Source organism: Rhincodon typus, chromosome 2, assembly GCF_021869965.1.
Source record: "Rhincodon typus isolate 14 chromosome 2, sRhiTyp1.1, whole genome shotgun sequence".
Lineage (NCBI taxonomy): Eukaryota > Metazoa > Chordata > Chondrichthyes > Orectolobiformes > Rhincodontidae > Rhincodon > Rhincodon typus.
The window spans coordinates 123,095,318-123,112,700 of record NC_063333.1 but is presented as its reverse complement, the minus strand read 5'-3'; the positions used below and the strand labels follow the sequence as shown (position 1 = coordinate 123,112,700).

The 17,383-nt window shown below is 39.4% G+C and overlaps 1 protein-coding gene and 1 long non-coding RNA gene across 6 annotated transcripts in view; both read left to right on the top strand.

Moving 5' to 3' along the window:
* Positions 1-10,768, top strand: part of tdp2b (tyrosyl-DNA phosphodiesterase 2b) — a 55,942-nt gene extending 45,174 nt beyond the window's left edge. For all 5 annotated transcript variants that reach the window (XM_048615413.1, XM_048615434.1, XM_048615422.1 and 2 more), the window contains 3 exons: positions 1,249-1,367; positions 3,712-3,882; positions 9,837-10,768. In XM_048615413.1, coding sequence (XP_048471370.1) covers positions 1,249-1,367; positions 3,712-3,882; positions 9,837-10,115 — 569 coding nt within the window. In that variant the 3' untranslated portion in view covers positions 10,116-10,768. The remainder of the gene's footprint in view (positions 1-1,248; positions 1,368-3,711; positions 3,883-9,836) is intronic.
* Positions 10,769-11,890: 1,122 nt separating this feature from the next.
* Positions 11,891-16,128, top strand: LOC125486712. The gene is made up of 2 exons (XR_007265344.1): positions 11,891-12,352; positions 12,475-16,128. It is a non-coding gene; the product is annotated as an uncharacterized LOC125486712 (long non-coding RNA).
* Positions 16,129-17,383: the final 1,255 nt, after the last annotated feature.

The window sequence follows — 17,383 nt, the reverse complement described above, 5'->3', positions numbered from 1 at the left end:
TACTGAATCCCCCACTATCAAAATCCTGTGGTTGTTATCAGTCAGATGCTGATCTGGATTAGCCACAAAAATACTGTGGCAACAGGATTGGGCTTAAGACAGAGAATGCTGTAGTAAGTAACTCACTTCCTGATTCCCAAAATCTGGCCATCATTTACAGAGCACAAGTTGGAATGTGATGGAATGTTCTCAACTTGGTTTGGTGGGTGTTTCTCCAACAACCCTCAAAGTTGAATACCATCCAAGATAAAGCAGTTAATTTGATTGGCATCTCATCCACCATCTGAAACATTCACTCCCTCCATCACTGGCAAATAGGTAGCAGTGTGTACCATCTACAAAATGCTCAACAGCAAATCATTAAGGCTCCTTTGATAGCATCTTCCAAAACACACAACCTCTACTATCTAGAAGTATCAGGACAATCGATACATTGGAACATCACTTGCAAGTTCCTCTGCAAGTGGAGCTATATCCTTCTCGTTTTGCTGCTATTCAAGTCCCTGGAACTCTATTCCTCATAGCACTTGGATGTCCCCACGCCTCATGGACTGCCGTAGTTTAAGAAGGCAACTCAACACGACCTTGTTCAGGCATGGGATGGGAAAGAAGTGATGGCCCAGCCAGCAATGCCCATAGCCCCATGAACAAATTAGTAAAAAATAATTAGAAATGTTCCTCAGGGCATTTAGTATCTGTTGAATGAGAAACAAATTGTTTGAGGCATGTGACCTTTGGTCAGGTTCTACCTGATGTTCCCATATTTTGCCATGAGTTCTGATCATAGTTCATCAACTTGAAACATTATCTGTTTCTCTCTCCACAGATGCTTCCTAAACTGATGAATATTTCTTGTATTTTCTTAGCTTAGAGCAAAGCAAATCTGAAGTTTTGTGTGTGTCCTGCTTCCATTGTCCCATTCTTGGCCATGCCTTCAGCTATCTAGGACACAAGCTGTGGAATTGCCTTCTTAAAATGTTATGCTGATTTTCCTCTTGCTGAATTTGTCAATCCTTAAAATCTACTTTACTTCTCTCACTATTTTTGTGCGGCTTATTGTCAACGTTTGCTTCACACTGCTATGAAGCTGGGATACTTTACTGTGTTAAAGATGCAATATAAGTACGTCACTATAAGCTTTGAAATTAGGGAGATTCCTTGGGTGAAATTAACTTTTCATTGGATGGGAAAGAGGAAGGAAAAGTTTTTTTTAAAATAAATTTTGGGAATTAATTTTTATCTGTCTAGGAGATGAAGATGACTACTTCACAGCCATTATGCTGAAAAAATCTCGAGTGAAATTATTGGAACAAGAAATAACACCTTTCCCAACCACTTCCATGAAGAGAAACCTTCTTGCTGTTCAGGTAGGAAGGATACAAGGATATCATCAGAAGAGAAAGTTACCAATTTTTAAATTATGTGAAGAACCTGTTTTGTGAACTCCACCCTAGTCATTGTTTTGGGGGGGTGTGGGGAATGGGGTTGGGGGGTGCAAAACGTTGAAGTACAAACATTTTTAGAAATCTTTAAGTTTTGATGTTGTAAAACTTCTAAAGGTCAAGCTTCTTGGCAGGTGAGCATAATGTGTGTGGCTGAACGTTGCTGTTCCTTTATATAAAAGGATATGTTTTTAGCAAAATTAAGCAGTAGAATAAAAAGTTACATCGGTAATTGTTTTAACTGACCTAGGATTGAAGTAGAAAGCAATCTCATTAACTTCAGAGCCTGTACAGTAATCTTAATTGTACAACATGAATCTTTTTTTTTCTGGTCCCATCTCTTCTGTGGTTATAGAGTCACAGATGTACTATCTTTTGTTAAGTTCATCCAATAGGATGAAAGATGAGTTCTAGTATGCATACTGCTGACAGCCAGTTGAAATTCATGAAGGAGACAGGCTCCAATACCCTAACACATGCTTAGGAGTTAGAATGCATTGCCTGAAAATGTGGTAGATAAAAATTCAGTAGTAATGTTCAAAAGAGTATTGGCTAAACTGTAGGTGTCTTAGGAAAGATTGGCGATGAGAAGCTAACTGGATTGTTGTTCAACGGAGCTGGTGCAGCTTCTGTTCTTTACAATTGTATTCCATCCTTCAGCCTAATTATTGTAAAATTGAAGGCATCCTTTTGTAGTTTGCCAGAAACTTTGTTCTTCTGGTTTTGATTTCCATCTACTTACTGTCATTTTTGAGTCTGCAGTTCTTGACCCTGAGCTCACCTGCCTCTTTATCACCTTCTGTGTTATGTATATTTTCCTTTGGTGCTGGGAGCGTATGTGATTTCTTTTTGAAGTACTGAGGCAAGTATAAGAAAAGAACATTTCTAGTTATTTACAGCTCACCATAACCTTTGGGAACTTTTGTGATTTTGTTTAAAGCTGTATGGCAACAAAAGTAGTTCCTGCACTATGGCTGCATTGTGGGAAATTAAATCCGTAAATGGGAATTGGTACAGCATGGTGTTTTTAAGAAAGGCAACCTTTGGTCACAAATCCAGATTAGGATGATGCTAGTTGGGTCATTCCCATGTCTGTTACATTGTGTTCATGGATTCAGTCATGAACAAATTTGTATCCTCCATTAATGGCATTATAGCTAAGAAAAAATGTTGTTTTATTAGGAGGCTGCTGTTGTTTGAAACAGGAGTTCTCTATGCTAAAGTTTGTAGAGATTCTGCTGTGAGCCCTACCATAAATCCTGCCTTGCTACCACCTCTTGCTGGCAGTGGTTCCTTTTGATAGCTCATTCTAAACCTAAATCCACCAGAAGTTAGAAGGACAAAGCCAGCAGATGTTTGGGTATACCATCACCTGCAATTTTGCCTCCAAGCCACACAGCATCCTGGCTTAGAGCAGTGTCACCATTCTTCACTGTCCTTAGGTCAAAATCTTGAATCTCTCTGTAATGGCACTTTGGGTGTATCCACATGACATGGGCTTCAGTGATTCAAGAAGGCAACACGTTACCACCTTCTGCGGTTAGTTAGAAATGGGCAACAAATACTGGCCTGGTGACCCCCACGTACAGTGAATGAATAAAACAAAACGCTCTTTTTTTCTAAAGTAATTCCATAAAGCTTAGAGTCGTCCTGTCTTGCCAATAGGATGAACAAATTTGCATGGGTGCTCTTACCCACTCTCCACCTTTTTTATGGAGTACAATTAATTATTAATTAAAAATTAATTAAGGAATTTGAACTACATGTTCAACAAAACAAAAGGAAATTCCTAAAGCTAAGTAGTTTTTTTTTTGTTGGTATCCCTCTCCTCTCTACTCCTCATGTGCCCACTGGGATATGATACAGCTGCTCAAATTTGAGGGAAAAGGATAAAGTTCAGTTTTCCCTAAATCTTGCTAGCATCATCTTAACTCCAATACCAGGCAAATTTAATAGCTGACTCCTATCCCTTGTTCAAGCAAAATGTTGGACGCTAATGGATGATTCCCATCCCTTGTAGCTGAAGAGGGTTTGATCTTCTTTCTTAACTCCTACTTCTGAAGAAAATTTGAATAAGTTACAAGGGAAATAGAACCTTTTACACGACATACTGGAGTATAATTTTTGAATACCTTTAAAAATGCATTTCATCTGAAAGAGACAGAGACAGAATTGCAGATTGTGATGTTGCAGCATTGCACTGGCAATTTCATAGAAATAATGAAAGATGATGTCAAACAAATATCTTCTGTACCTCCCCTTATCACAGGTGAACATTGCAGGAAATGAACTCTGTTTAATGACATCCCACCTGGAGAGTACTAAAGCACATTCACAGGAACGAGTCAAACAGCTGGAGATTGTACTAAAGAAAATCAAAGAAGCACCAGAAAATGTCACAGTAATATTTGGTGGTGACACCAATTTGAGAGATCAAGAGGTGAGTGTGTCACTTAAAGTATGTTAGGATTTTGTAAGTTTATACCCGGCTTTCATAGGATGTGTAGCACAGAAACATGCCACTTGGGCCAGCCAGTCTGTACTGTGTTTAGAGATAGTAGGAACTGCACATGCTGGAGAATCCGAGACAACAAGGTGCAGAGCTGGATGAACACAGCAGGCCAAGCAGCATCGTAGGAGCAGGAAGGCTGACGTTTCGGGCCTAGATCCTTCATCAGAAATGTGTTTATAAACTGTGTTTATGCTTCATTTGAGCCTCTTCCCACCTTCGCTTATCTAAATCTATCATTATAACCCCGATTCCCTACTCCCTTGTATGATTCAGATATCTGGATTGATATATTTTGTATCAGGTTTGATTTTTTTTTCTTCTCTTTGTCATTTATCGAGATTCCATATCCACACTTACTAGAGTGGAAATGCAGTAAAGGGAGGGGAAAACCATAATGATGCATGGTAGGCATGCAAGCATGTGACCTTCTAATCCCCTATTGCCTGAGCATAAAGTGTTCTTTCAGTAATGCAGCTGTGTTCACAAAAGATTCTGCACTTGTCCCAAGAGGTTGTTTCTTCCGTTACTTAATTCTGCTGCCTCTGCCCTACCATTCTTCCATCATGTGCATTTTAAATTTGCATGACAGGTGAAGGACTGATGTAAAGGAGTTACAAAATGAAAACAGATGAATTGGTCTGGCCGATCCACGTCCGCAAGTATTTTCCACACAGCCGAATGGATCTAAACGCCTTTTTGCTCAGCTTCTTCCGATCTTCCTTCAGCTCTTTTTCCTTCATCCACTTCTCCAATCTCATCTTGTCAGCTTTTGTCTCAATCAACAATCCCAGAAGTGAAATTCCACAACTTACAATTCGTGAAAGATTCTACTGCCCTTTGGTCAAAATATCTGACATTCGGTCTTGTATCTTGGGCGCCTTGTTCTTATCTCTTTACGTATTGGAAACCACCTTCTCAATTTAAAAACAAAATGAAATATTTAATTTAAATTTTAAAATTCCTTCCCAACGAAACACTTGCAACTCTATAAGCTTGCATCTAATAATATAACAAACAACCGATTATCACTTTCTCTCATGGTATCATAGCTGCATGTTGATGAACAATACAAATATCAGTACAGTAGCTTTGTGATTATATTGCTGTTGCTCATAATGACTCCTATAAAGACATCTCCTGTTATACTATATCACACTGTCTGCCTTGCGTCATCCCAACACTCCATTGTAGTTCATTTGCAATCACTGTGTGACGTCCATTATCCAATCTTGGTTGATCTCTCTGTAGCCCTATTTTTTTTTGCATGTGTCCAAGAATTCACATTTAAAATCCTCTATTTTCTTTAACAGGTTCTTTTAAAAATTGTTCATGTTTCTAAGGTATGCAGGAAGTTGATACAAAGTTGTACCTTATGCATTTTTTCCTTGTATCAAGGTTGTGTTTTCTTGTTTATGAATTCTTCATCGTCTTGAATTTTTTTCAGGCTCTCTCTATACTTCTTTTGCCTTTGGCATCACATCTACCATCTTTATAACCATTTGTCCTAAGTAAACAGACTTAATCACATGTTATTGGACCATTTATTCACAGACCTAGACTATTGATCCAGAAGCACGTGTAAATCCCTTCACTGCAATGAGGGAATTTAAATGTGATTAATTAAACTTGGAATCACAACTTACTCATGTCAGTAATTGAACTTACAGATTGTCATAAAACTAGTTTTAATTGTGGGGTCGGGGGGAATAACTGCTATCGTTCCCAGCAATGTGACTACATCCTTAACTGACTTGTTGAGTACAAAGCAGCTTTATCAAAATTGCTATGAAGATTGGTAATATTAATAAGAACCACGCCTGTCAAGTTTTAATGACCTAAAAGGAATAAAGGCTCACCCACCTCCAGCAACTTAGCAAAGTCCTTACTAATGTCTGGTGTCAAAATGCCATGTTAATAGATAAAGCTAAGCAATTCTGTGACCATTCGGATCAGAGGACTCTGCAGTTCTGCCTCATTCAGTAAATAATGGTGGACAGTAAACAATGAAAAGGGAGAGGAAGTGGCTTCGGAAACTTCTGTCTCAATGATTTGGGAATCCATCATGTGAATGAAGAAGAATAGGGTTGTGGTTGGTTGGCTCGCTAAGCTGGTTCATTGTTGTTCTGCAGACGTTTCATTACCCTGCTGGGTAACATCATCAGTGCAGCCTCCAATGAAGCTCTGTTGTGTTTTCCCACCTGGTTTTTAAACTCTGGAGTCTGCTGAGCTGGATTACCTCACTTCTGGTTTTCCTTCGCAATGGAGTGTATATGGGGTCGAGTTCTATGTGTTTGTTGATGGCTTTCTTCGTGTAGTACCAGGCTTCTAGAAACTCCTGTGCCTGTCTGTGCTTTGCTTGTCCCAGGATCTTGGTGTTGTCCCAGTCGAATTGGTCGTTCTCCTTATTCATGTGGATATAGATGAGTGAGTATTGGTCGTGTCTTTTTGTGGCCAATTGGTGTTCATGTACCCTTGTTGTTAATTTCCTTCCTGTTTGTCCGATGTACTGTTTGTCACAGTCTCTGTAGGGCATCTTATATATGACATTGGTCCTGTCTATAGCGGGTAGTGTGTCTTTGGTTCGGGTGAGCCGTTCTCGTAGGATTGATGTGGGTTTGTGGGCCACTGTGATGCCCGGCGGTTGTAGGAGTCTTGTGGTTAGTTCTGATGTGTTCCTGATGTAAGGTAGCGTGATGAGTGTGTCGGGGCGTGTAGTATCTTCCTGTTGTTGTTTGTGTAGGCATCTTCTGACCAACCACAACACCCACAACCCGAGCTACAAATCTACTCCAAGACCTTATTGAAGAAGAATAGGCTAAGCATTTGCAGTTATTTTCAGCCAGCAGCACAGAGATGTTCCAACTCTGCCACCTCCTAATGCCAGTTTTCAGCCAATTTGATTCATTCCACATGATGTGAGAAGATGGTACCTGACGATATCCTGGCTCTGGTGCTGAAGACTTTTGCTGTATAACTAACCATGCTCTTGGCAAGGCTTTTCCATTACAGCTATAATACTGGCATTTATCTGACAGTCAAAAATAATCAGGTATGTCCTGTCCACAAAAAGCAGAACCCTCGTCCAATCCAGTCATTTACCACCTTATCAGCCCATTCTTAATTATCAGCAAAATGATGGAAGATATCCTCAGCAGTGCTCTTAAAGGGTGATAACTTGTTCACTGGCACTTAGCTTGGATTTTGCCAAGGCTACCTGGCCCCAGGCCCTATTACAGTCTTGTTCCAAATATGGATAAAAGATCTGAATTCTAGATATGAGGTAACTGTCCTTGTCATTAGGGCAACATTTGATCAAACATTGCACCAAGGAGCCTTCAGAAAATTGATGCTACCAGGAATTGGCTAAAACTCTTCATTTACTGCAGCTGTACATTTGCACAAAAAAAGATACCAATGGTTATTGAAGGCTGATCATCTCAGCCCTTGAACATCACTGAAGGTATTCCTCTGGTTGTCCTATAGCCAACCAATTCCATGTACGTTTGCCCATCGTAGGGTCAGAAATTTACATGGTCACTAATACTTGCAGTATCCGTATAATAAGATGGGCAGATCAGTAGCAGATGGAATTTAACCTTCCTGGATGTGAGGTAATGCGCTTTGGAAGAAGGAGCATGTAAAGGGAGTATTGGATGAATGGCAGGCCACTGGAGTTCAGAGGGGTGTGTGTCCACAGATCCCTGAAGTTGACAGGTCAGATTATTAGGGTAGTTTTAAAAAAAAAACATACAGGACACTAGCTTTTATCAGTTGTGGCATAAATTATAAGAGCAGGGAAGTCATGTTGAAACTGTACAAAACTTTGGTTAGACCACAGCCAGTGTATTGTGTGCAGGCTAGTCACCACATTTTAGGAAGGGTATGTTCATATCAGAAGTGGTGCAGAAGAGGTTCACCAAAATGTTGCCTGGGGCAGAGCACTTCAGTTGTGAAGATAGGCTGGATAAGCTTGGATTGTTTTCTTTGGACCACAGAAGGTTGAGGGGAGAACCTGATAGAAGTGTATGAGATTATGAGGGGCATGGACAGCATGAATAGAAAGCAGCTGTATCCCTTAGTCAAAGGGTCAGTAACAAGATGGCATCATTTTAAAGTGAAATGCAAGAGGTTTGGGGGGATTTAAAGAAAAACTTTCGCCAAGAGGGTGGTGGGATCTGGAATGCACTACTTTGGAGGGTAGTTGAGGTGGGAAACTTCACAACCTTTAAAAAGTACTTGAATAAGTGCTTGATGTGCATTCATGGTCATGGACCTAGTGCGGGAAAGTTGGACCAGGGTAGGTGATAGTATATTTTTGGTGGTACAGACTTGATGGGCTGAGGGCCCTCTTCTGCGCTGTTTGATTGTATGATCCAGTTCAATTTGCAATTCCCCAAATAATGGAATAGTCTGTTCCAATGCAGCAGGACCTGGAGAGCATCAAGGCTTGAATTTAACTAACATTTGAGTCTTACAAGTGCCAAGGAATGATGGTCTCCAATATGAGTGCCCACCAGCTCCTCCTGATGGCTCCAGAGCATTATCATCACTGAGAGTTCCATTATCAACATCCAAGGGCTTAGCATTGATTATTCAAATTGGCCTGTCTGTCTCTCGCTCTCGCTCTTGTTCTCTCCTTCGTCCACCCTCACTCTGCTAGAGCAGGTCTGAGGCTAGGAGTTCTTAACAAGGTCTCATCACCTGACTTGCCTGGTATCCACAAGACATAAGTAAAGTATATGATGCACTTAGGTGGATGAGTTGAGCTTCAGCAGCACACTAAATTAGAAACCACCCAAACCAAAAGAACCTATTTGATTTACACATCATCTGTCACCTTAAACATTAACTTTCTACATCAGTGGTGCACAATTGTAGCAATTTGCATTTACAAGATGTATTACAACAACTTGCCAAGATTCCACATTCCTTAGTACTTGACTACGTGAAGAGTTAACTGACAGCCCTAGTGTGTCTCATGTTATGACGTTACACAGTGATATATGTGCTGAGTATTCACTGTGCGCGCATTGCCCCTTTTGATTAAAATCTAGTTCCATTTTGACAGTAGTTAGTGATATTACATTGGTATACACAATGTGCACAATTAAGGTCACCATGAAAATGCTGATCACAACTCCAAAAGGCAGATGTTAGCTGAAAATATTTGATGCTTTAACAGACTTTTGTTGCACTGGCACAGTATGGTACCTCATTCTTTTGTTTTGTCTTCGTTTCTAATCTGTCATCCAGTGCTCCTTGCTTCTGAATTCAAGACCTGAACTTTGTAAGAGAGAAGCTATTAGCATGAACGTGCCTCTTGGGGTGGGGGGGACGTGTCACAGGAATTCAAACATTGCCTATGGTGATTGTTGATGTGTAATTCTGTTTTGTTTTCCTTTTATAATCAGTTACACCTAAACAGTTTGTGATTTCTATTATGCAGTTTTCTTTTGAACAGTTTTACCAATATGATTTAATTTTATACTGGAGTGAAAGGAATGATCTTTAGGTTTTCTTTGTAAAAGTCCTTCAGAATTTTTGTAACAGAGTGCACTTACAATCTCTGCTTCCATAAGCCCTTAGCTGCTATCCAAAGCACACTTTTTAAAAACTTTATTCTGATGTCAACTCACAAGTAAATAAAATGAGCAATTATTAGCTTGGGAGTACTTTGAAATACCAGGCATCTTTGTGCTAGAGTTGCTGAAAGTAACTTGTCAGTTGTTACCTCACTACATGCTACAAATCCCTTGGCTTGCACCCAATTTCATTCTAAGATGTTGAAGTTGAAGGAGGAGGTTTGTGCATGTCAGTGTGTGACTTGTGTTAAAGCACTGCAAAGATCTATCATCTTTTCTCAACATGTGTTTTATTTACAGGTTACAAAGGTTGGAGGTTTGCCGGAAGGTGTCTTGGATGTCTGGGAGTTCTTAAACAAACCTGAACATTGTCGGTATACTTGGGACACAAAAACTAATAATAACCTGAAAGCTCAGTACACTTGCAGACTCCGCTTTGATCGTGTGTTTTACAGGGCAGCCAGTGAAGGGCAGATAGTTCCACAACAAATGACCCTTGTTGGACAAGACAAGTTGGATTGTGGGCGTTTTTGCAGTGATCACTGGGGGCTCCTGTGTGACTTTGATGTCATATTGTGAGTCTTAGCTGTGGTGGGTAGAGTAGAAGGCAACACTCAGAATATAATACACATGAAATCTCTACTGAGGTGATTTGTAATAACTCAGTTATTCAGAGTACTTTGAATGATCAGCTGTCTTATCATGTTTTCCTGATTAAAGTGATCATGCCAGTTCACACTTGTGTTTCCAATCGCCTTCTGAAGAACCAGAGGAGTAGATTTAGTGAAACAGGAAAGTTTCAGCTGTGGTGATATAGGCATTAAGTTGTGTTATTGGAGCAGAGATTCTAATAGGCTGTGTATGCTTAATGCTGAAGCAGAGTTCTTTCAGTGGTAATTGTTTCGTTCATTAGCACATCTCTTGCCTTGCTGAGTATAACTTAATTACCCTGCAGCTTGTTTTTAAAACATTGTGACAGAATGCTTTTTAAGGTTGCTGTCTTGTTTCTTTATCATTATAGCTGTGTTCAGAGAGCTTAGAAATTTGACGTTGGTGCACTTGTAGAGTGCAGAAGGCTTCAAGATGCATTATGTAAAATGTAATCTTAAATTATGAAGACGGCAGAAGTCACCGTCCTCTTAAATATCAATGTGTAATTGATAAAACACAATCTTTGCTTTTAAATATGTTCCTAATATTAATGTTGAGAATAAAGAAATCTTATAACCACTTATTAGAAAATCAGAATGTGTTTTATTTTCCCAAGAAAATTTTCATGAGTAAATGCAAGTTTTCTTTTTTGTAATGGTGCAATGATCCAAAGTGATAGAAAAGCAAAATGCAGTAGTGTATAGGATGGAACAAAAACAAAGTTGCTGGAAAAGCTCAGCAGGTCTGGCAGCATCTGTGGAGGAGAAAACAGAATTAACGTTTTGGGTCCGGTGACCCTTCCTCAGAACTGATGTTCTGAGTTCTTCTTCAGTTATGAGGAAGGGTCACCAGAACCGAAACGTTAACCTTGTTTTCTCCTCCACAGATGCTGCCAGACTGCTGAGCTTTTCTAGCAACTTTGTTTTTGTTCCTGATTTACAGCATCCGGAGTTCTTTTGGTTTTTATTTTGTATAGGACGGAAGTTCCCTTTCTACAGTGACCAGGAGTTGCTGATTCCATTGTTCTGTGTGGAAGGAAAGTCAGATGGGAGAGTATTTGCAAGGACACCAGCTGACTGAAACACTGTGAGAAAGAAAAGCATTCGCTAAAGCCTGAGAATTGTATTATCTGAACTTTCTGTAGCAGGTGTGATGTAACTGAATTCCACATGAGAGAAGTTTATTGTATTTTTTTTTGCAGCATACAAGCTATCCCATCGCCACTTAGTTATTAGTGAGAAAAAGAATTGATTCATATTTGGATTTATTGAGTCTTGCTGAGGCCACTAAGCACAGAGTAAACAGCTTGCTCAAAGTTTATGTTCTCCCTCTGATTCTGAAGCAGTTCAATAGCAGTTATTTCTATGTATGTTTTTAGTTTAGGTTTTTAGACTGTAAGGGTTAAATGATATTTCTGCACTACAAATAAAGGGCAGGTTTCAACATTGCATGTAGTAAACCTTATGAGGCTGTTGTCTCATTTTTTGGGACTTACAACTTCCATCAATGAGAGACAATACATACAACTGGAGAATAACATGAATTATCCATAGCTTTCTATATATTGAACTGTACTTATTTGTGGTATGTGGGTGTTGTGAGGAAGGCTGGCATTTAATGCCCATTCTTAATTGGCATTGTGATGGCTGGGTCTTCTGACCAATTGTAGTCCTTTTGGTGAAGGTGGTTGTTAGCATACTGGGCCGGGGGGTGGGAGGTGGGGAAGTGAGAAATGACACCTTACTTCCAGATTATTTTCCTGCAGTATACGCAAAGTGAAATCTTCCATATGTTGCCTTGTTCTTGAATTTTCCTGAACTAATTTGTCTTTTTGAACCTCTTCTAGGACTTAGAAATAAAGTTATGGTTATATGTGACGTGGATTGTTAGGAATGGGAATTTCAACTCTTAATTATTTGAGTGGCCAGTCAGGCTGAGAAGGTATCAAATTTGGAAAGGGCGAAATATATCTTGATAGTTTGTTCAAGTGATTATTAACAGAATATGAATGAAATTTGTTAGTAGTGCAGAGTGATAATCCTTATTGGTTATTTACTGTATCAAGCAGGTTTGTAAAGGTGGCAGTTGTTGTACTGTTCATCAAGCCGTTGCAAATTCTGATAAGGATGGTTTTGGAAATCTGTACTCCTGTGAAACTGACAAAGGTATTAAAGTATACTAGTACTTTATAGGCTGCTACTTAATAATATCTTTCGGCAAATTGGTTGGAAATGGTGAAATGTATGATTGATTGAATCTCTATCTTTGTAATTTATAATATTAATAGGCAGAAGACCTGCCACCACCCGCTGAATGGAAAATCTCTGGATAAAGGGATCCACAACTGCCACAGGATCTTCTAGAAAGTGTTATAATTCCTCCAGTGTGATGAATGCTATCACAGCTCACTACGATAGCACACTGGAAATCAAGTCCCACTATTCCTGGAGTCATCACAAAAGTTAAAGATTTTAAAATAAAGTACACAAAATTCCCCAATTTACCTGATTTTCAGACGCAGGTTGACAGAGAGCATGGACCGGACTTTTGTTCTTAACAAGAATTAGTATTTTATTAGAAGTAGTTAAACTCTAGCTACAGGTAAACGGTTATATGTTGGCATATAACACTACAAATTAAAAACTATCTGTTACAACCTCCCTATTGCTTCTGTGTGTCAATGTGCACACAAGCAGACGAGGTTATGAGCAAAGGAGAATTGAGAGGCAGGTCAGTGGTTCATATTCAAAGGTTTGTGAGATGGTCCTTATGATTCTTGTGCTGGTCAGCACATTGTGTTTCAGTTTTTTTTCCCCCAGATGCTTCCACTGATTTGCAAGAGACACAGGGTGGCTGGTTCACTTATAAAAGATTTCTGAATTGTCAGTTAAAATTGCAACTTACAACTGCTGAAGGCAAAATGCTAGGCAAAATTAACTGGTTTTCTTTAGGTTTAAGATGGGTTTGACTGCAGCGAACAGAGAAACGGGTTTCTGTTCTGGTGGAGACCAGTACACTTCTCTGCAGCTTGTTCCAGCCCCAAGCTGTATCACAAAGTTGTTGACAGGCAAAAAGACTTCTGTCACTGGTCTATAGACTAGTGACCAGTTATCAATGAACTTCTTGTTGCCACCCAGCTTCATCTGTACATAGAATCCCTTGGCTTCAATTTGCCTACAACCACTACCGGCCTCTGAACAAACTTGTTCAAACATGTTATGGAGTAGGTGGGACTTGAACCTGGGTCTTCTGCCACTGCACCTCAAGAACCCCTGACACTTGCCTTACGTACTTTTTAATAGCAACTATCAGAACCTTTAAATTTCAAAATATAGCAGCTGACTGCTGTGAAAAGTTGTAGTTTGCCTTCCTCAGATAGTTCTGCACTATGAAAGAACTGTCAGAATAGTTGTATGCCTTGGCGCTTGAGGGACACCTGAGCAGAATCTCCTATCAGCAATGTAGAGCTCCCTTCTTTCATTTTAAAACAAACAAAAAGGGGCTGGAGTAGTGATCAGCGTGATCTAATTAAATAGCAGAGCAGGCCTGATGATAGGAACAGGCCTCATCCTATTGCTATGTTTATATCCCCTTCCCACCCTCACTTTGGCTGCAACCTCTAACCAGTCCATCAGGGCTTGGGCTCACTGGAATCTGTGAGCATCTGCAAGATCTGGACTTCACCTTGCTTTAAATCTGCTGTATTCACCCTGCCAGCCGCTGGCTTATGATTTCCTTCAGATTGTTTGCTATGCAGGGATTCACACCAGCTTGCTTCTGGGCAGAGGACTGGATTGGAAAACAAAAGATGTCAAACTCAAGTATATGGTCTTCCTGGCCAAAATTCATTCCTCCTAACTGTCAAATCCTGCTCCAAGTGAATGTCAGAGCCATTTAGCGTTTCTCTTTGCACAATACTGATCGATCTGCTGAATATTTCAGGTTTCCAGCATGAGCAGTATTTGCTTGTTATTTAAAGTTATGCTTTTGAAACAGGAAATGTAAAATGCGAACAGGAATGAGGGATATTCACTAGCAAAAGTGGAAACAAAAGGACTTAAATGAGATTATTGATCATCCAGTGAGTGCCCAGGCAATATGACGCTGTTATTGATATGGTAAATATAATACTTAGTGCATTTCTAAAGCATTTCAGTTCAAATAAATTACTTTAACCTTTTATTTCACATTGGTGAGCTGTGTTTGGAATACTGTGTGTAGTTTTGGGAACTCTGTGTTGGACAGTGATTAGTGAAGTTTGTTTCCTATGCTGAATTGTGTAGAAGGCATTAATTTATTACATTGCTGTCTGTGCAATGCAACACACTTGTCTCCACTCATGGTATTATCTTACCATGCATCCAGCAACTGAGTTTTCCATAATTGGTTTATATTTTAAGTAGAAAACAGTTTTGCCTTGTCTTGGAGATAGTAGGAACTGCAGATGCTGGAAAATCTGAGATAACAAGGTGTAGAGCTGGATGAATCCAGCAGGCCAAGCAGCATCATAGGAGCAGGAAGGCTGACGTTTCGGGTCTAGGCCTTGTCTTGGATTGTGTTGGCAGTAGAAATACGTTTCGATGTGTGCAGGTCAACTGCCTAATCTTAACCCACTACATTGACCACTACATTTTGACCTGGTGAGTATTATTTGTTCATCAGCATAGTTCTTGGGGTCAGGAGAAGAGTCAAGCCTTCCAACAAACTAAGGTGCTAGGAAATGGTTCAGAGGACAACTAAGGATGGTTTCAGGTATATAAGCACGACTATCATGTGGAAAGAATGTATCAAGTCTGATTTGGGAAGTGGGCCTGGGCCTGAGTCCATAGTACCACATTAAGAAGTATGTCAAATTATGCATTTCGGGTTTTCCATAGCTTTCTGAAGCAAATATCGTAGGCATCACTTTCAACAGGAACTGCTAATTAAGTGGGGAAAATTATTCACATCTTCCTCAAAACAGCAATCAGTAGTGATAGAAGCAAATGTTCCTTTTTATTTCAAGATGACTCATGGTTTAATGACTCGTGACAAACAGAATACTGGGAAGAAGCCTAAAACCAATGGTCTTTCTGCTATTATGTACCAACATTACTACTGTCACCAGTGACCAATTCTCAGTAAAGAAAGTTTTCAGCAACTTTTTAAAGTGAGTCCTCAGGCTGATAAACGTGGGGTAGTTAAGAGGGTCTTAAAATACTGTTTGAAAGATTTTTTTCTTAGATTATTTAAGATTTTGGTTTATATTTTTTATCGGCAAGTTAATAGTCCTATTCTGAACACTTATGAGTCCTTAGAAGGTAGAAAATCATCAACCACTCCAGGATTTCAGCCACATATCCTTTCAGATACTGAACTTATTAGGCCAATACAGCATATTCACACTGCAGCAAAACTCTTAAGTTTAATCTGACATGGAAAATGTGAATTTAACTGATTAATTTTCAATGAATCAATATCTCTTTGGACTATTAACTTATGGGTGATTATATTCTAAATTGACAAATAGTGCATGACTATTCTCTTTATTTGCATTTTCCAAGAAAGGAATTTTATCTTTCGTTATTTCCTCTGCTCCCTTTCATGCAGGAAAGGCTTCAGTTTGTTTAACTTCATTCATGAAAAAAATGATCCTCAGATCTTTTGGAATGAAATATCTTTCACTAGCCTAGATGCGTCCTGGAAGGTTGGGTCCATTACTTCAGAATAGCCATTAATTCAAGCTCATTTCCTCATGGGACCTTTTAACAGATAACAGTCTGTTCAAGCTTTGAAATATGAAGAGTGGCTCTCAGTAATGAGTACATTGTCATGCCTTTGAGATGAGATTTTGTTGTAAAGCGCGTAATGAAAAGTAGAATTATTTTATCATTCAGGAAGACTGTGGTTGTAAATTGACCATCTTTATTTCTAAATTGTTATTAAACCTTGCTCTAACAAAGCTGATTTCGTGGATTTGCCTATTTACCAAATCACTGTTATTTGGAAATCTCTTGTACTGGATTTCTGATGCTAAGATTTGTGAAAAGGTCTGGGTCTTTTTTTTGTCCAGTCTTCAACACTGTTGGATCTTTCACTTTGTTTTCCACATTTAAAAAAATTCTACGGAAATAAATTATGAGGAGCTACAGAAGATGATGAATTTAAAAGACAATTGTGTGTCTTTCTGGTTAGGTAGTAGGTAGGGATTGAATGTCAATTATGACTCAGTGGGTAGTTCACTCATTTCTGTGGCACAGTGTTCTGGATTCTGCATCGTCAGAGGTGCTGTCTGTTAAATAAGGCATTGAATCAAGCGTCTGCCCTCAGTGGACACGAAAGATCTCATGGCTGTATTTGTAAGAAGATTGGGAAAGGTCCTTGGTGTTCTGGCCAATATTTATATCGCCATCAATAACAAGAATCAGATTATTTGATTATTATGACATTTCTATTTGTGGGAGCTTGCTATATGCAAAAGTGATTGTCACATTTCTTGCATTACAACAAGTGACTATTCCTCAAATAATAAATTGACTGAAAAACACCTTGAAATGACCTGTGGTCATGAACAGTACAATATAAATGTAAGTATTTCTTTTATCTATCAAATATATATGGATTTATAGAGTAATAGAGTCAGAGACGTAAGCACACACAGACCTTTTGGTCCAACTCATCCATGCTGAACAGATATCCTAAATGAATCTAGTCCCATTTGCCAGCATTTGGCCCATATCCCTCTAAACAGTTATTCATTTATCCATCCAGATGCCTTTTAAATGTTGTAATTGTACCAGCCTCCACCACCTCTGGCAGTTCATTCCATACATGCTGCACACTCTGCGTGAAAAAGTTGCCCCTTGGGTCCCTTTAAATCTTCTCCCTCTCGCCTTAAATTTATGCCATCTAGTTTTGGACTCACCCTGCCACGGGGAAAAGACCTTGTCTATTTACCCTATCCATGCCCCTCATGATTTTATAAATCTCTAAGGTCATCCCTCAGCCTTTGCTCCAGGGTAAAAAAGAACACAGGCTATTCAGCCTCTCCCTATAGCTCAAATCCTCCAGTCCTGGCAACATCCTTGCAAATCTTTTCTGAATCCTTTCAAATTTCACAACAAGCTTCCTGTAGCAGGGAGACCAGAATTGAATGTAGTATTCCAAAAGTGACCTAGCCAATGTACTGTACAGCCCCAATATGACCTCCCAACTCT